The 16,299-nt window shown below is 41.1% G+C and overlaps 1 protein-coding gene across 6 annotated transcripts in view; it reads left to right on the top strand.

Moving 5' to 3' along the window:
• TPK1 (thiamin pyrophosphokinase 1) overlaps positions 1-16,299 on the top strand; it is a 794,751-nt gene that overhangs the window by 319,173 nt on the left and 459,279 nt on the right. For all 6 annotated transcript variants that reach the window (XM_073550050.1, XM_073550048.1, XM_073550049.1 and 3 more), the window contains one exon: positions 3,750-3,819. In XM_073550050.1, the coding sequence (XP_073406151.1) occupies positions 3,750-3,819 (70 nt within the window). The remainder of the gene's footprint in view (positions 1-3,749; positions 3,820-16,299) is intronic.

The following is a 16,299-nucleotide window of genomic DNA, read 5'->3' as shown; positions in this document are numbered from 1 at the left end:
TACTGAAACAAGGGAGGAGATGTAGGGTGTTGCTGAGCCATGGAGGGCTTTGTGGGTGAGGGTAATAAGTTTATACTGAATTCTGGAGTGGATGGGTAGCCAGTGTAATGACTGGCACAAGGTAGAGGCATTGGTGTAACGATTGGTGAGGAATATGATCCTGGCTGCAGCATTCAAGACAGATTGGAGAGGGGAGAGTTTTGTAAGAGGGAGACCGATTAGAAGAGAGTTACAATAGTCCAGACGAGAATGAATAAGAGAAACAGTAAGAGTTTTTGCAGAGTCAAAAGTAAGAAAAGGTCGAATTCTAGAAATGTTTTTGAGGTGCAGATGACAAGAGCGAGCCACTGATCGAATGTGGGGGGCAAAGGAAAGCTCGGAATCAAGTATGACCCCAAGACAGCGGGCCTGTTGCTGGGGAGTAATAGTGGAACCACACACAGAAATGGCAATTAGTAGAGGGAGGAAACACCAGGAGTTCAGTCTTTGACAGGTTCCGTTTCAGATATAGTGAGGACATGATGTTAGACACAGCGTTTAGACAATCGCCGGTGTTTTCTAGAAAGGCTGGCTTGATGTCAGGAGAAGAAGCGTATAATTGGGTGTCATCAGCATAGAGATGGTACTGGAAACCAAATCTACTGATTGTTTGACCAATAGGGGCAGTGTACAAGGAGAAGAGGAGGGGGCCTAGAACCGATCCTTGGGGGACCCCAACAGTAAGGGGAAGGTGAGAGGAGGAGGAACCGGCAAAAGATACAGTAAAGGAGCGGTCGGAGAGATAGGAGGAGAACCAGGAGAGAACGGTGTCCTTAAGGCCAATGGAACGGAGCATAGTGAGGAGGAGCTGATGATCCACAGTGTCGAATGCTGCAGAGAGATCCAAGAGAATTGGCATGGAGTAATGACCATTTGATTTAGCTGTTAGCAGATCATTAGAGACTTTGGTGAGGTCAGTTTCAGTGGAGTGTAAAGAGCGGAAACCGGATTGGAGAGGGTCGAGAACAGAGTTTTCTGAGAGATAGCGGATAAGACGGGAGTGGACCAGATGTTCCAGGAGTTTAGAGATGAAGGGAAGATTAGAGACAGGTCTATAGTTAGCGGCACAGTTTTGGTCGAGGGATGGTTTTTTAAGTAGTGGATGTATGATGGCATGCTTAAATGAGGAGGGAAAAATACCAGAAGAGAGAGAGAGAGGTTAAATATTTTAGTTAGGTGAGGGGTGACAGCAGGGGACAGGGACTGGAGGAGATGTGACGGAAATGGGTCACTGGTGAAAGTAGTTGGGCGAGAAGATGCAAGGAACCTGCTTACTTCTTCTTCTGTGACTGGTTCAAAATCAGAGAGTGAGCTAGATGCAGTGGGGGAGGGAGGACAGTGCATGGTATGAGGTGATTGGGAGATAATTTCCTGTCGAATCTGGTCAATTTTTTCTTTGAAGTAATTGGCCAGATCGTCAGCTCGGAGCTCCGTGGTTGGGGCCTGTACTCTTGGATTGAGTAGAGAATGAAAAGTGTCAAAGAGACGTTTCGGGTTATTGGACAGTGAGGTGATGAGGGTGTTGAAATAGATTTGTTTGGAGAGGTGAAGGGCAGTGTTGTATGTTCTAAGCATAAACTTAAAATGGATGAAATCTTCGTGTAGATTGGATTTTCTCCACAGACGTTCGGCGCACATGGAGCACCGCTGCAGGAAACGTGTTTGCACCGTGTGCCAGGGCTGTCGCCGTCTGCATTGTGGTGTTCTATTTATAGGGGGTGCAAATTCATCCAGGGCACTTTGAAGTGTTTCATTGTAATGCTTCAATGCAGAATCAGGACATGAGAGGGAGGAGATAGGGGCCAATGAAGACTGCAAGTTCTTCATAAGTTTCTGGGTGTTAATGGCCTGTATGTTTCTATAAGTCTGGACAGTGGGGGTGACCTGAGCGGCCTGGCAGTTCTTGATAGAGAATGAAAGAAGATTGTGGTCAGAGAGCGGGAGAGGGGAGTTTGCAAAATCATCCACTGCACAAAGCCGAGAGAAGACCAAGTCGAGGGAGTTTCCGTCTTTATGCGTTGGAGAATTAGTAAGCTGCGAAAGGCCAAATGAGGAGGTTAGAGATAAAAGGTGAGTAGCAGATGGGGAGAGGGGAAGAGCAATGGGGATGTTGAAATCTCCCATGATGAGGGTAGGGATGTCACAGGAGAGAAAATGTGGAAGCCAAGTGGCAAAATGATCCAGGAACTGATGGGATGGGCCGGGAGAACAATACACCACCGCCACTCGCATGGAGAAGGGGGTGTAGAGTCTGACGGCATGGACCTCAAAAGAAGGGAAGACTAGTGAGGGTACTTGAGGGATAACCTGAAAGGTACATTTTGGTGATAGGAGCAGACCAACGCCTCCACCTGCTCTACTGTCTGATCTTGCGGTATGAGAGAAGTGTAGCCCCCCGTATGAAAGAGCAGTAGCAGTGGTAGTGTCTGACTGCTGGATCCAGGTTTCAGTAAGAGCCAGGAGGTTAAGAGAATTAGAAAGGAAAAAGTCATGGATGAAGGAGAGTTTGTTACACACTGAGCGCGAATTCCAAAGTGCACAATTAAGAGAGACAGATGGCATGCAGGGAATATTAATAAGATTAGAGGGGTTTCTAAGTGTAGCAGTCGGGGGGTTTGACTTTCTATAACATGGGGGACCAGGGTTGGGAGCAATGTCTCCTGCGACTAGGAAAAGGAGGATAGAAAGAGTGAGCAGATGGTTAAGTGATTTGTGAGAGCGTCTCTGATGTTGAATGGTTGGACTGACTGGATCTGTGCAATTTAACAATGTGAAAAGAGCGTGAGTGCTATACATAGGAGAGGAAAGGAGCGAGGAGCCGATATGGATGGAGTGTAGAGAGTTAATGGCAGGGCGGTGGATGTGTGTGAATGCAGCGGCCAGGATAAAAATTACACAAATGCATATGGTATATATTTGTTGTACTCCTAATGTACAGGAAGTAGATGTATATAAATGTCTTAGGGTGGTTTCACATTTAGCGCTTTTTAAGCGCACGCACGGCCGGGGTTAGCTCCGCCCCCGAGCCGGCTCTCTGCCCGGCGTGCCCGCCCCTTGCTTGTAGCGCCGCCTCCTAGCGCACAGCGGCGCCTGCGATCGGCGCACCCTATCTTTAGCATAGGGTGCGCAGATCGTGCGCAGGCCGTGCGCTAGTTGCGCTTTGACCTGCGCTGCGCACTTTTGACGGTGCGCCGTGCGCGCCAAAATCCGAAAAGTTTGATTTTGGCACGCACGGCGCACCGTCAAAAGTGCGCAGCGCAGGTCAAAGCGCAACTAGCGCACGGCCTGCGCACGATCTGCGCACCCTATGCTAAAGATAGGGTGCGCCGATCGCAGGCGCCGCTGTGCGCTAGGAGGCGGCGCTACAAGCAAGGGGCGGGCACGCCGGGCAGAGAGCCGGCTCAGGGGCGGAGCTAACCCCGGCCGTGCGTGCGCTTAAAAAGCGCTAATGTGAAACCACCCTTACCTGTCTCCTGCCCTGTCTAACTGCCATGTTATAACTGCCAGTAGTACTTTGATACATGTACTTCGATTACATGTGCATAAATGCCACCCCTGCATATGCATAGGTTGAATTGCAAAAATGTTAATATTGCTGGATAGCTGGTAATCTGTTCTTGATTTATCCACTTGGTTTGCACATGTAGAAGTAATTTCTGTGCTTTTTGTCTCACAATATCAATGATTTGTATTATGCTGTTTTGTTGTAGCTGCTATAAAAGCCTGTGCCGATGGAGGAGCAAATCAGCTACACAGCATCACCGCTGGGCAAGAAGATGAGTAAGTTTTAACTATGTAGTTTTACTATGCAAAATGAAAATTACCTACACATGCATGTACTGTATATGCAAATGTACATTTCCTTCAATCTTAAACTCTGTAGGTTTATATAACTATGCTACCAAGTTGTACTCCATTCTTTTGAAGAAAGATGTAATCACTCTAAGAAAGTTATCTTTTTGTAGAACCACAAATCTTTTCCTTCCCTTACAGAGACTCATATAGCTCAGTGTTTGTATGGGTGAATTAGCTTGTGTAGATTATAATTATTCCACTGTTACTATGAGGATGGACAGATTTCCTGCATTTGATATCTAGTGTTTCCTAGGTTTAGGTATACAGTTGTGCTCAAAAGTTTACAAACCCCGACAGAATTTTTGCTTTCTTGGCCTTATTTCAGAGAATATGAATGATAACACCAAAACTTTTTCTTCACTCATGGTTAGTGGTTGGATGAAGCCATTTATTGTCAAACTACTGTGTTTTCTCGTTTTAAATCATGACAACTCAAAACATCCAAATGACCCTGATCAAAAGTTCACATCCCCTGGTGATTTTGACCTGATAACATGCACAGAAGTTGACACAAATAGGTTTGAATGGCTACTAAAGGTAACATCTCACCTGTGACCTGTTTGCTTGTAATCAGTGTGTGTGCATAAAAGCTGAGTGAGTTTCTGGGATTCAGGCAGACTCTTGCATCTTTCATCCAGCCAATGACGTTTCTGGATTGTGAGTCATGGGGAAAGCAAAATAATTGTCAGAGGATCTGCAGGAAAATGTAGTTGAACTGTATAAAATAGGAAAGGGATACAAAAAGATATCCAATGAATTGATAATGTCAGTCAGCAGCGTTCAAACTGTGATTAACAAATGGAAAATCAGTGGCTCTGTAAAAACAAAACCAAGGTCAGGTATACCAACAAAAATTTCATCCACAACTGCCAGGAAAATTGTTCAGGATGTAAAGAAAAGCCCACAAATGGCAGCAGCTGAAATATTGGACTCTCTGAAAACTAGTGGTGTGGCTGTTTTAAGATGCACAATAAAGGAGACACTTGAAGAAAAATGGGCTGCATGCTCGAGTCGCCAGAAGAAAGCCATTACTGCTGAAATGCCACAAAGTATCTCACCTACAATATGCAAAACAGTACAGAGGTAAGCCTCAAAACATCTGGAACAGGGTAAATTGGAGTGATGAGTCCAAAATTGAACTTTTTGGCCAGTGCCATAAACGTTACATTTGGAGAGAGGTTAACAAGGCCTATGATGAAAGGAATACCATTCCTTCTGTAAAGCACAGAGGTGGATCACCGATGTTTTGCAGATGTGTGAGCTACAAAGGCACAGGAAACTTGGTCAAAGTTGAAGGAAAGTTGAATGTAGCACATTAACAGCAAATACTGGAGGTAAATTTGCAATCATCAGCTTGGAAACTGCATGGGACCTACTTGGATGTTCCAACATGACTAAAATCTAAAACACAAGGCCAAGTTGACCTATCATTGGCTGCAGCAGAACAAAGTCAAGGTTCTGGAGTCGCCATCTCAGTCTCCTGACATCACTCTGGAGAGATTTCAAGTGCGCAGTTCATTCTAGACAGCCCAGGAATTAACAAGAACTGGAGGCTTTTTGCCAAGAAGAGTGGGCAGCTTTACCATCTAAGAAAATAAAGAACCTCATCCACAACTATCACAAAAGACTTTAAGCTGTCATTGATGTTAGAGGGGAAAATACACAGTATTAAGAAATGGGTTATGTGAAATTTTGATCAGGCTCATTTGGATGTTTTGGGTTGTCGTTATAGTTTAAAAAGAGAAAACACAGTAGTTTGACAATAAATGGTTTCACCAAACCGCTGACCATGAGTGGAGAAAACGTTTTGGTGTTATCATTCATATTCTCTGAAGAATGGCCATGAAAGCAAAAATTCTGCCAGAGTATAGAAACTTTAGAGCACAACTGTATCTCTCCATCACTGTAGGAGCCGATATTTACCTATGTATCAATATACTAAACCATCCAGTATTGACAGTCCACATTTTATGATAAACTGCTAATACCAGTTCAAAGTATCCATATTACCTACAGCATGTATGTCCAGGGATCCACCACCCCCAACACGCATTTCGCAATGAAATGCTTCATCCATGGGCGATGGGCTGCTGGTGAGGTAACTATTTAAGCTGTCAAAGGCCAATGGCATGTAGGCGATTGCCTCCTTTAATTTACTACCAATGTGTGGAGAATGCAAATGGAAAACGCCAATCACTTCCTAAGTATTAGAAACTGCTGTCACGTGATGCAATCACATGTGCAAATTGTAATTCATTCCATGTGACGTAGTCACATGCAAGATCACACAGTTGTATGCGCAAACGTAATATGTGCACCTATCATGTAACAATCGCATGTATACTTATGATCACGTGACCCCAGGCAGTGCTTATCAACACATACGAACAAGTGCCTTGGTCTTATGGTGTAACTAAGGTAACACTTGCTAAATAAATATAGTAATAGTGCTACGTGAACACATCACACCTATAAGGTGAAAAAAAGTATAAAATAATGAAAAAACTGTGAAGACTAAGAAAAAAGTAATAATGTGAAAAAAATACACATAAATAATAAAATAAACAAACTATTTTTTCATTATAATTAGCGTTAATTAAACCCTAAAGTGCTAAGAGAGACAAAATACAAATTTGTGATCATTAAAACAAAGAAAAAATGTGATTGGAACATTATGATGGTGAAAAAGAGTGAGTGAGAATTAAATGTAAAGTCATATGTACAGTCACATGCAAAAATACATATCACTTCTCCAGTGCTGCTCCAATTCTTTGGAATCCACTACCCTGGACAATTCAATAAATTCCCAGTACTCGGTTTTAAGCATGCCCTAAAAGCGCATTCTTTAGACTAGCCGAATGCCTCACTTATCTATCTATTCCCAATCAACTTGCCCTTACAAGATTTTTCTACAAATCTGGTCCCTCATATCATTTGTTTACACACTGTCCATGCCTGCACAGGTTTGTATATAAACAATTTTATGTCTCAGTATCAGGGAGATTTCTCTTTTAAAAAAAAGTCAGATCTCAAAATGCAGGGATCATTTATTTAACAAACAGAACCAAACCTTGAATTCCAAATTTGGATTTAGTTGCGAAATCTGCAATGAGTGGTGTAATATTACCCTTGCAAGCAGGTACTTTGTGAAAACAATAAAAAAAGGATGCTGTTGCTGCAGTGTGTCATAGTTCTAATAATTCACAGTCATACACAGTGGTGATGATGAGACTGTTAAAACCAGGCTCGGACTGGTCCATAGGGTAATGGGAATTCCCTGGTTGGCCCCTGTGCAGATCTGGGCCCCCAACCTTACTGTATGGGCAGTACTTGACATAATTCACTTGATTCAATCTGTAAAGAAAAAAGCAGCATCTCATCATTCATTAGCCAAACTACCCAGTTTATTATTATATAGAGATATAGGTAAATTTGTTAATGAGAGTTGTGTAATATTTGCATGCAGGTGAAAAGTGCCCCCCCCCCCCCCCCCCAGAGTCAATGTTACTGGTGGGCCGTTGGCAACCCAGTCTACTACACAGTACAGGTATAAAATGGCATTCCTTGGCCGGCCCCAATGGTGGGGAATTATTGCATGGCCAGGGGTTATCTGGGGCTATTTTTTTTTTTTTTTTTTTTTTTACTATGGGTCTGACAAATAACAGGCAGGTAGTTGCTAACTACCTGTATGTTCTTCCCACTTACAATTTCTGTTTCATGTAAAATATATATCCTTTTAAGGGTTTTCAATTAACAGAAGACTATGTGCTGTTTAACGTCAAAATGAGTTACTTAGCGTTAAATGCATCCTCATCATGCTGTGGCACAATGAGAGAGTCCTAAAATCTGTCATGATGTAGGAGCCAGCCAAGGGTGCCATAATTCAATTTTAGCAGCCTAGAAACCCCTTTCCCACCATATTGAGGATATAGTGATTCTTTGACGACAATATTTTTAGGGCAGTTGAAGAGTAGAGCGCACCCAAAATGAATCTTGCTGCTTCTATGCTAAAACAAATTGTATTCCTATGCTCAGGTTTTTTAGCTTCTTTTCATTGCTTAATGGGAACCTGTCATCAGTTTTGGCCAATATAAGTTACGGCCACAACCTTTCAGGGCTGATATACAACATTCTATAATGCTGTATATCTGCCCCAACCCGACCTGGAAGAGAAGAAAAATAACTTTTATTATACTCTCCTGCAGGGCGGTCCGCTCCGATGGATGTCACTGGTCCTGGTTCGGCGCCTCCCATCTTCATTCGATGCCGTCCTCCTTCTTGCTTCGTGTGGATGACATGTCCCTGCATTTTCCACACAGTCTCCTCGGTATCGCGCTCTTGCGCATGCGTGCTTCTCTGCCCTGTTGTGCTGCAGTGTGCAGGCATCAGGGCTCTTTGACCTTTCCTGGCACCTGCGCACTACAGTACTTTGCTCTGCCCTCAACAGGTCAGATAAATTTGCCTGTGCAGGAGCGCAACACAAAGCAAGCAGGAGGATGGCATCGCAAGAAGATGGGAAGTGCAGAACCAAGAAGAGCGACACCCCTTAGACTGGACCGTCTCTCAGGTGAGTATAATAAAAGTTTGGAAGTATTTGGAAGTCGCCTTGCTACACTCATCAGGAGAGCTTTAAACTAGAACAATATGGGAAGGGAAGCAAAAGGCCAGAAGAAGCCACACACCTGACAAATGCTATTGAGAACTCTGCTAATAGAAGTGGAAAGGAAAAACAAAGACAAAAGAATCTAAATAATAAGAAATATTGGTGAAAGAGAAACCAATCACAAACTAAAATGTTTCTATACTAATGCACAAAGCATGGGCAACAAACAAGGAGAATTGGAACTACTAACACAGGAAAAGAAATATGATTTAATTGGAATCACTGAAACTTGGTGGGATGATACACATGATTGGAATACAAGGCTAGAAGGATACAACTTATTTGCTAGAAACAGACTTGATAAACGAGGAGGAGGTGTCGCATTGTATGTTTGAAATGAGTATATCTGCACAGAGATTGAAGCTTCAGAGACTGGGAGTTCTGTGGAAACTGTTTGGATAAGAATACAAGGACAGAAAAATGGAAAGGACACCATTGTAGGCATTTACTACAGGCCGCCTGTGCAAGCTGAAGATATGGGTGAACTCTTTATGCATCAAATGGCCAAGTTCTCCAAAAAATATGACATAGTTGTCATGGGAGATTTCAACTATCCTGACATTTGTTGGGAATCTCTCTCAGGCAAAACTAACAGGTCAAGGAAATACTTATCCTCTCTTGCTGACAACTTTATCTTCCAAAAGGTAGGGGAGAAAACAAGGGGAACTGCTACCTTGGATCTAATCATTATAAACAGGGAAGAAATGGTTGAGGAGGTAAAAGTGGCTGGGACCCTAGGAGGAAGCGACGATGCTATTTTAGAATTTTGGATAACTAGAGGAGGAAGACCAGTGAAGACTCAGACGTCAAGGTTAGATTTCAGAAAGGCAGATTTTAAGGGATTCAAAAAGAGAATTTGAGTAATCCAATGGCTGGATATCCTTAAGGAGAAAAATGTCCAGGAAGGATGGGAAATCTTGAAAAATGAAATTCTCAAAGCACAATCGTTAACAATTCCGAAAAGAGGAAAGAATAGGAAGCGTTTAAGGGAACCAGGATGGATGAACACAGAACTTAAGCACATGCTAAAAAGGAAGAAAGAAATGTTTATAAAATGGAAAGAGGGAGGCATATCTAAAGTAGAATATAATGCTGTCTGCAGAAATTGCAGGGCACAAATCAGATTAGCTAAAGCTGACAATGAATTGAGGCTTGCAAGAGATGTCAAAAGCAGTAATAAAGTATTTTGGGGATATGTCAAAAGTAAAAGAAAAGTCAAAGATGCTATAGGATTTTTACAAGATGAAAATGATGAAATGGTAAGACAGGATGTTGAGAAGGCCAAACTTTTAAATTCCTATTTTGCATCTGTTTTCTCCCAGAAAGGAAATGTAACATCATCGGTTCTTCACTGTCCTATTAAGGGAATAGAAGAATCTAGGATATCTATAAACAGAAAGTTAGTGAGGAAACACTTGGCTAACCTAAATGAATTCAAGTCTCCAGGTCCAGATGAATTACACCCCAGAGTACTGAAGGAGATAGCAGAAGAAATTTTTGAACCCCTCTCCATATTCTTTGAAAATTCTTGGAGAACAGGAGAAGTCCCAGAAGACTGGAGAAGAGCAAATGTTGTTCCTATCTTCAAAAAGGGGAAGAAGGTGGACCCAGGGAACTATAGGCCGGTGAGTTTGACTTCTATACCAGGAAATATCTTTGATCAAATTATTAAACAACATGTATGTAAGTACCTGGACAAGAATGAAGTGATTAAACAGAGTCAGCATGGGTTTGTATCTAATAAGTCATGTCAGACTAACTTAATTTCCTTCTATGACAGAATCACTGATTGGGTGGATCAGGGAAATGCTGTAGATATAGTATATCTTGACTTCAGCAAAGCATTTGTCAAAGTATCTCACACAATCCTTATTTAAAAAATGGCTAAGTATGGAATGGACAAGGCAACTGTTAGGTGGATTCATAACTGGCTTAGTGATCGGACTCAAAGAGTGGTCGTAAATGGCTGCACATCCAGTTGGAAGAATGTCTCAAGTGGGGTACCACAGGGCCCTCTATTGTTCAACATCTTTATCAATGATTTAGATGAAGGAATTGAGGGTAAACTGATTACATTTGCTGATGACACAAAGCTAGGAGGGATAGCTAATACTAGAGAAGAGAGACAGAGGATTCAAAAAGATATAAATAAACTGGAGCAGTGCGCAGCAACTAACAGAATGGTTTTTAACAGGGAAATATGCAAAGTACTACATGTTGGCAATAAAAATGAAAAAAGCATATACAAAATGGGAGGAATAGGGCTAAGCAACAGCACATGTGAAAAAGACTTGGGTATACTAATTGATCACAGACTGAATATGAGTCAACAGTGTGATGCAGCAGCAAAAAAGGCAAATGCAATTCTAGGATGTATAAACAGAAGCATACAGTCTAGATCACGTGAAGTCATTATTGCCTTCTACTCCTCTTTGGTCAGACTTCATCTGGAATACTGTGTCCAATTTTGGGCGCCACATTTTAAAAAAGACATCAACAAACTGGAGCAAGTTCAGAAAAGAGCGACCAGAATGGTGACCGGTCTGCAAACCCTGTCTTATGAGGAAAGGTTGCAGGATTTGGGAATGTTTAGCTTGCAGAAGAGAAGACTGAGAGGAGACTTAATAGCTGTCTACAAATATCTCAAGGGATGTCACATTGTAGAAGGATCATCTTTATTCTCATTTGCACAAGGAAAGACTAGAAGCAATGGGATGAAACTGAATGGGAGGAGACACAGATTAGATATTAGAAAATTTTTTTTACAGTTAGAGTGATCAATAAGTGGAACAGGCTGCCACGAGAGGTGAGGAGTTCTCCTTCAATAGAAGTCTTCAAACACAGGCTGGACAGACATCTGTCTAGGATGATTTAGCGAATCCTGCTTTGAGGCTTTGAGCAGGGGGTTGGACCAGAAGGCCCAGGAGGTCCCTTCCAATTCTACGATTCTATGATTCTATGAAAGTTATTTTTCTACTCTTACAGGATGGGTTGGGGGCAGATATACAGCATTATTGAATGCTGTATATCAGCCCTGAAAGGTGATGGCTGTAACTTATATCAGCCAAAACTGAAGACAGGTTCCCTTTAAAGGGAATCTGTCACCCTTTTTTTCCCCTATTAGCTTCCGGCATAGACATCAGGGGCTTTTCTACAGCATTCTGTAATGCTGTAGATAAGCTCCCGATGTAATCTGAAAGAGAATAAAAACACATTCTATTATACTCACCGAGGTGGGCGGTCCGGTGGGTGTTGCGGTCCGGTCCGGCGCCTCCCTTCATGCGATGACTCCCTCTTCTCCTGTCCTGAAATGGCTCCGGCGCAGGCACATTGCTCTGCCCTGTTGAGGGCAGAGCAGAATTCTGCAGTGCAAAGGTGCCATACCTCTCCCGACACTTGCGCACTGCTTTACTCTGCTTTGCCCTCAACAGGGCAGAGCAGTGCGCCGAAGCCATTACAGGACGGGAGAAGAGGATATCATCGCATGAAGAAGGGAGGCGCCGGACGGGACGGCGACACCCATCGGACCAGACCGCCCACCTCGGTGTGTTTTTCTTCTCTTTCAGGTTACATCGGAGGCTTAGCTACAGCATTACAGAATGCTGTAGATAAGCCCCCGATGTCTATGCTGGCAGCTGAAAGGCCAAAAAAAGGGTGACAGATTCCCTTTAAGACTTTGAAAAGATACCTCACCATTTAAAAGTATCATGAACATTATTTTTGCTATTTCTGCTATGAAGACGCTAAATACTTTGCAAAACTTTAGAAATCAATGGGAAGGCTTTAAAAACGGCCAGAAAACACCTTTGTATTTTTGAGCATTTTCTCACCATTTTGGCTTCAAAAAAGCTTGTATCGTCTTCATACTTTAATGGAATTGAAAGAAAAAATCTCAAACAGTAAATATATGCAGAAAAAATTCAAAATAAATGTTAAGAAAAAAAATGTTGATAAACGACTCAAGAAAATACCAAAAAATGCTAAAGCACTTAATGTTTATAAAACTCCATACAGAGAAAAGCAGTGACGCCTGAGTGACCTGGAGCAGTGATGGTTTTAGTTGTTTTTTACCGCCGGAAACAAATGCAGTTTGAACTTACCCTTAGTTCCCAGTCCACATCTTTGTGTTCTGTGCCAATGAACTATATAGTGGTGCCCTTCTCTCCTTATATATAGGAAATGTCTTCTCTGACAATTAATTGGATTGCAAGTAGTTTTAGCACTCCAAATTTAATTGCATATGAGGCTAAGTGAAAAAATGATAGATATGTTTTAAAAAGCAGACATTGTTTTCAGAGCATTGAAATACTTTTCAATACAGTCCTAGGAATTTAATAATGCTGTTTTTTTTCCATCTTTCCATGCTATTGTATAAAATGTTAATATTGCTCGAAGGAGGATTGATTACATGGTTGTTAGCTCAACTCACTTTGAGGTCTTTGTCCCAGAAGCGATAATCTTTACAGATAATCTGTTGTTTCTCTTTCGTGTTCTTACTATGCAGGTTTATTGCGAACGGTAGATGTTTATTACATAAATATAAAATTTTATAAATTCTCCTATCGGCTTATCACAGTGTGAATGACATGATTTTTATTATGCTCACAGAAAAGCAGGAAATATAAAGCCAAAACTTGATAATATGTTTTATTTTAATATATCGTGTATTATGAGAACATTTTTGCCTTCTGCATATTTCAAGTAAAGCATATATAAACGTAGGCAAAGTTTATTGGTTTTTCGATTACGGTAATAATTAGATAAATTAATTTAGCTTTTTCCTTTGTGATATTTCTTATGTTTAGCCTTATTAAGATCCTGCAATTAACCATAAAAATATGTAAATTACAGTACATAGTAAATTCATGTGTATTTACTTGTGCTGTGAAACCTCTACTTAAGACCACCACTTTGAGAAGAATAGACCACCACTTTATCTACACTATATTTCTTGTGAAAGATTTTCAGCTTTGCCATACTCTCCATCTCTCTATTGATGTTAATGAACTGATTGTTACAGGAGCCCTAAACTAACACAGTGACCACAATAGACCACCCACAATAAACCTCAAAGTCTCATATATCCATCAACTGGCAAACACTATGGATACGTTGCTCTATTTATCATTTATAACATAGTTTGTCTGCTTCCGGTCTCTGAATGATCTGCAACCTCTGCTTGAAATCACAGAAGTGACGTGTCATTCAAAGACCGGAGGCAGGCAGAGGGCTAGGAAATCGGACAAGAAGACCCAGCGTACAATCCGGCCCCTGCGCACCTTAATCTAATTAGCAGGAAACTTCAAATAGTGATTAACAGCTTAGTGACAGAGCCAATTTTGACATTAAAGACTAAACCTATTTTTTTGTCACTTTGTGTGGTAATAACTCTTGAATACTTCAGCATATTCCACATTGTATCTTTTATTAGTGGTAAATTTAGGTTAATATGTATTGCATTGACGTGTGAAAATTTCCGGATTTTTAACATTTTTGAAAAATTAGCTAATTTAAATTTTTATATCCTTAAACCGGTTAGTCATGCTGTACAAGATAATTAATAAATAACATTTCTCATATGTCTACTTTACATACACATTATTTTCAAACGTTATTTTATTTTGTCAGGATGTTAGAAGGGTTGTAATTTTAGAGGCACTTTTTAATTTTTTTCAAGTATTTACAAAACCTTTTGCTTCAGGGATGTATTCAGATTTTAATGGACATTGAGAGGTCTATATATTGGAAACTTCATAAAAAGTGATACTATTTTAAAATCCAAACACCTTAAAACTGCTGTCAAGAAATTTGTTAGCCCTCCAGGTTCCACACAAGAATTAATGCAAACAGTAACTAAAAAATAATGTCAATGTTTCCTCTGTAATGTTGATTTAGCTCCAACATTTTTCTCTTTTACAAGAGATTGCACATACAGTATGTCCGCCATAGTCCGCGCGTGCGCAATGCAATCTTGCCTCGCGCATGTGCAGTATGCTTTGCCCAACTGCAAACAAAGCCTAAAAGCATTACTGCACATGCGCCGGTTAACTATGTCCCAGAACACAGCGAAATACTTCTGGGACATAGTTAAACGGCGCATGCGCAGTAATGCTTTTAGGCTTTGCCCGCAGTTGGGCAAAGCATACTGCGCGTGCGCGAGGCAAGATTGCATTGTGCACGCGCGGACTTTGGTGGACACCTACTCCAATTCCAGAAAATATTGCAGACAGGGGTCATGGATGGGGAGGAGGAATAGCCCGCCAAATTCAGGTGACAGGTTCCCTTTAACTTTTTGATGATATTCTAATTTTGTGAGAAGAACCTGTAAATACACAGTGTGACAACATTAACCCCTTTCTGGCAGATGACATACTATCCCGTCAATGTGCCCTGGGACTTAATTTCCAGGGGGAGCGCGGCTGATCGTGACCGGGTGTCAGTTGATTCTCACAGCTGACACCCGGCACTAAGTGCCAGGAGCGGACCCGGACCACTCCCGGCACTTTAACCCCTGGAACACTGCGATCAAACATGATTGTAGCGTTCTGGGAGCAGGCAGAGGGGCTGTCAGCTCTGACAGCCCCTCTGCCTTTGGATTGGAGATCCCGCAGCGTGACACAGGCTCCTGATCACTGCCATGGAGACCCGATATCGTCATAATGACATCCGGGTCTTCAGGCCTGAGAGATGTCCTGTCATGCACAGTGCATGTCAGGAAGTCTCACAGGTCAGTGTAAAATGCATGCAGTGCTGACAGCTTCTATAGCATGCAGATCGCAGATCTGCATGCTATAGAAGCGATCAGCCTGCACAAAATGAGTGTCCCATAGTGGGACACAGTGTTAAAGTAAGAATTTAATAGAAGAAAAAAAATTAAATAATTGTAAAAATATTTTAAAAAATACTAATAAAAAAATCATTATTTATTCCAGCAATAAATAAATTTTTTAATTTAAAAAAAATCTAAACAATAAAAGTACACATATTTGGTATCCTCACATCCGTAATTACCTGACCTATAAAACTGTCCCACTAGTTAACCGCTTTAGTGAAAGCCATTAAAAAAAACAAGCCAAAAAAAATGCTTTATCATACCGCCGAACAAAAAGTGAAATAACACGCGATCAAAACGACAGATATAACTAAACAAAGTACCGCTGAAAACGTCATCTTGTCATGCAAAAAACAAGCCCCCATACAGCAAAAAAATAAGTTACAGCCCTCAGAATAAAGTGATGCAAAAATAATTATTTTTTATATAAAAGTTTTTTGTTTTTTTTTTAAAACGCCAAAACATCAAAAAAAATTATATATCTGAGATATCACTGTAATTGTACTGACCTTAATAATAAAACTGCTTTATCAGTTTTACCACACACGGAACGGTGTAAACGCACCCCAAAGAAATTCATGAATTTCAAGTTTTTGTTCATTCTGCCTCCCGAAAATCAGAATAAAAGGCGATCAAAAAATGTCATGTGCCCGAAAATGGTACCAATAAGAAAGTCAACTAGTCCTGCAAAGAACAAGACCTAACATGTCTCTGTGGGCCAAAATATGGAAAAATTATAGCTCTCAAAATGAGGTGATGCAAAAACAATTTTTTGCAATAAAAAGCATCTTTTAATGTGACAGCTGCCAAACATGAAAACTCGCTATAAAAACCCGCTATAAACAGTAAATCAAACCCCCCTTTATCATCTCTTTAGTTAGGGAAAAATGATAATATAAAAAAAGTATTT

The sequence above is a fragment of the Dendrobates tinctorius genome, unplaced genomic scaffold (assembly GCF_039654945.1).
Source record: "Dendrobates tinctorius isolate UK_male_01 unplaced genomic scaffold, ASM3965494v1 ptg000162l, whole genome shotgun sequence".
NCBI lineage: Eukaryota > Metazoa > Chordata > Amphibia > Anura > Dendrobatidae > Dendrobates > Dendrobates tinctorius.
Note: the sequence above shows the minus strand (reverse complement) of the source record. Positions and strands in the feature narration are given on the sequence as shown.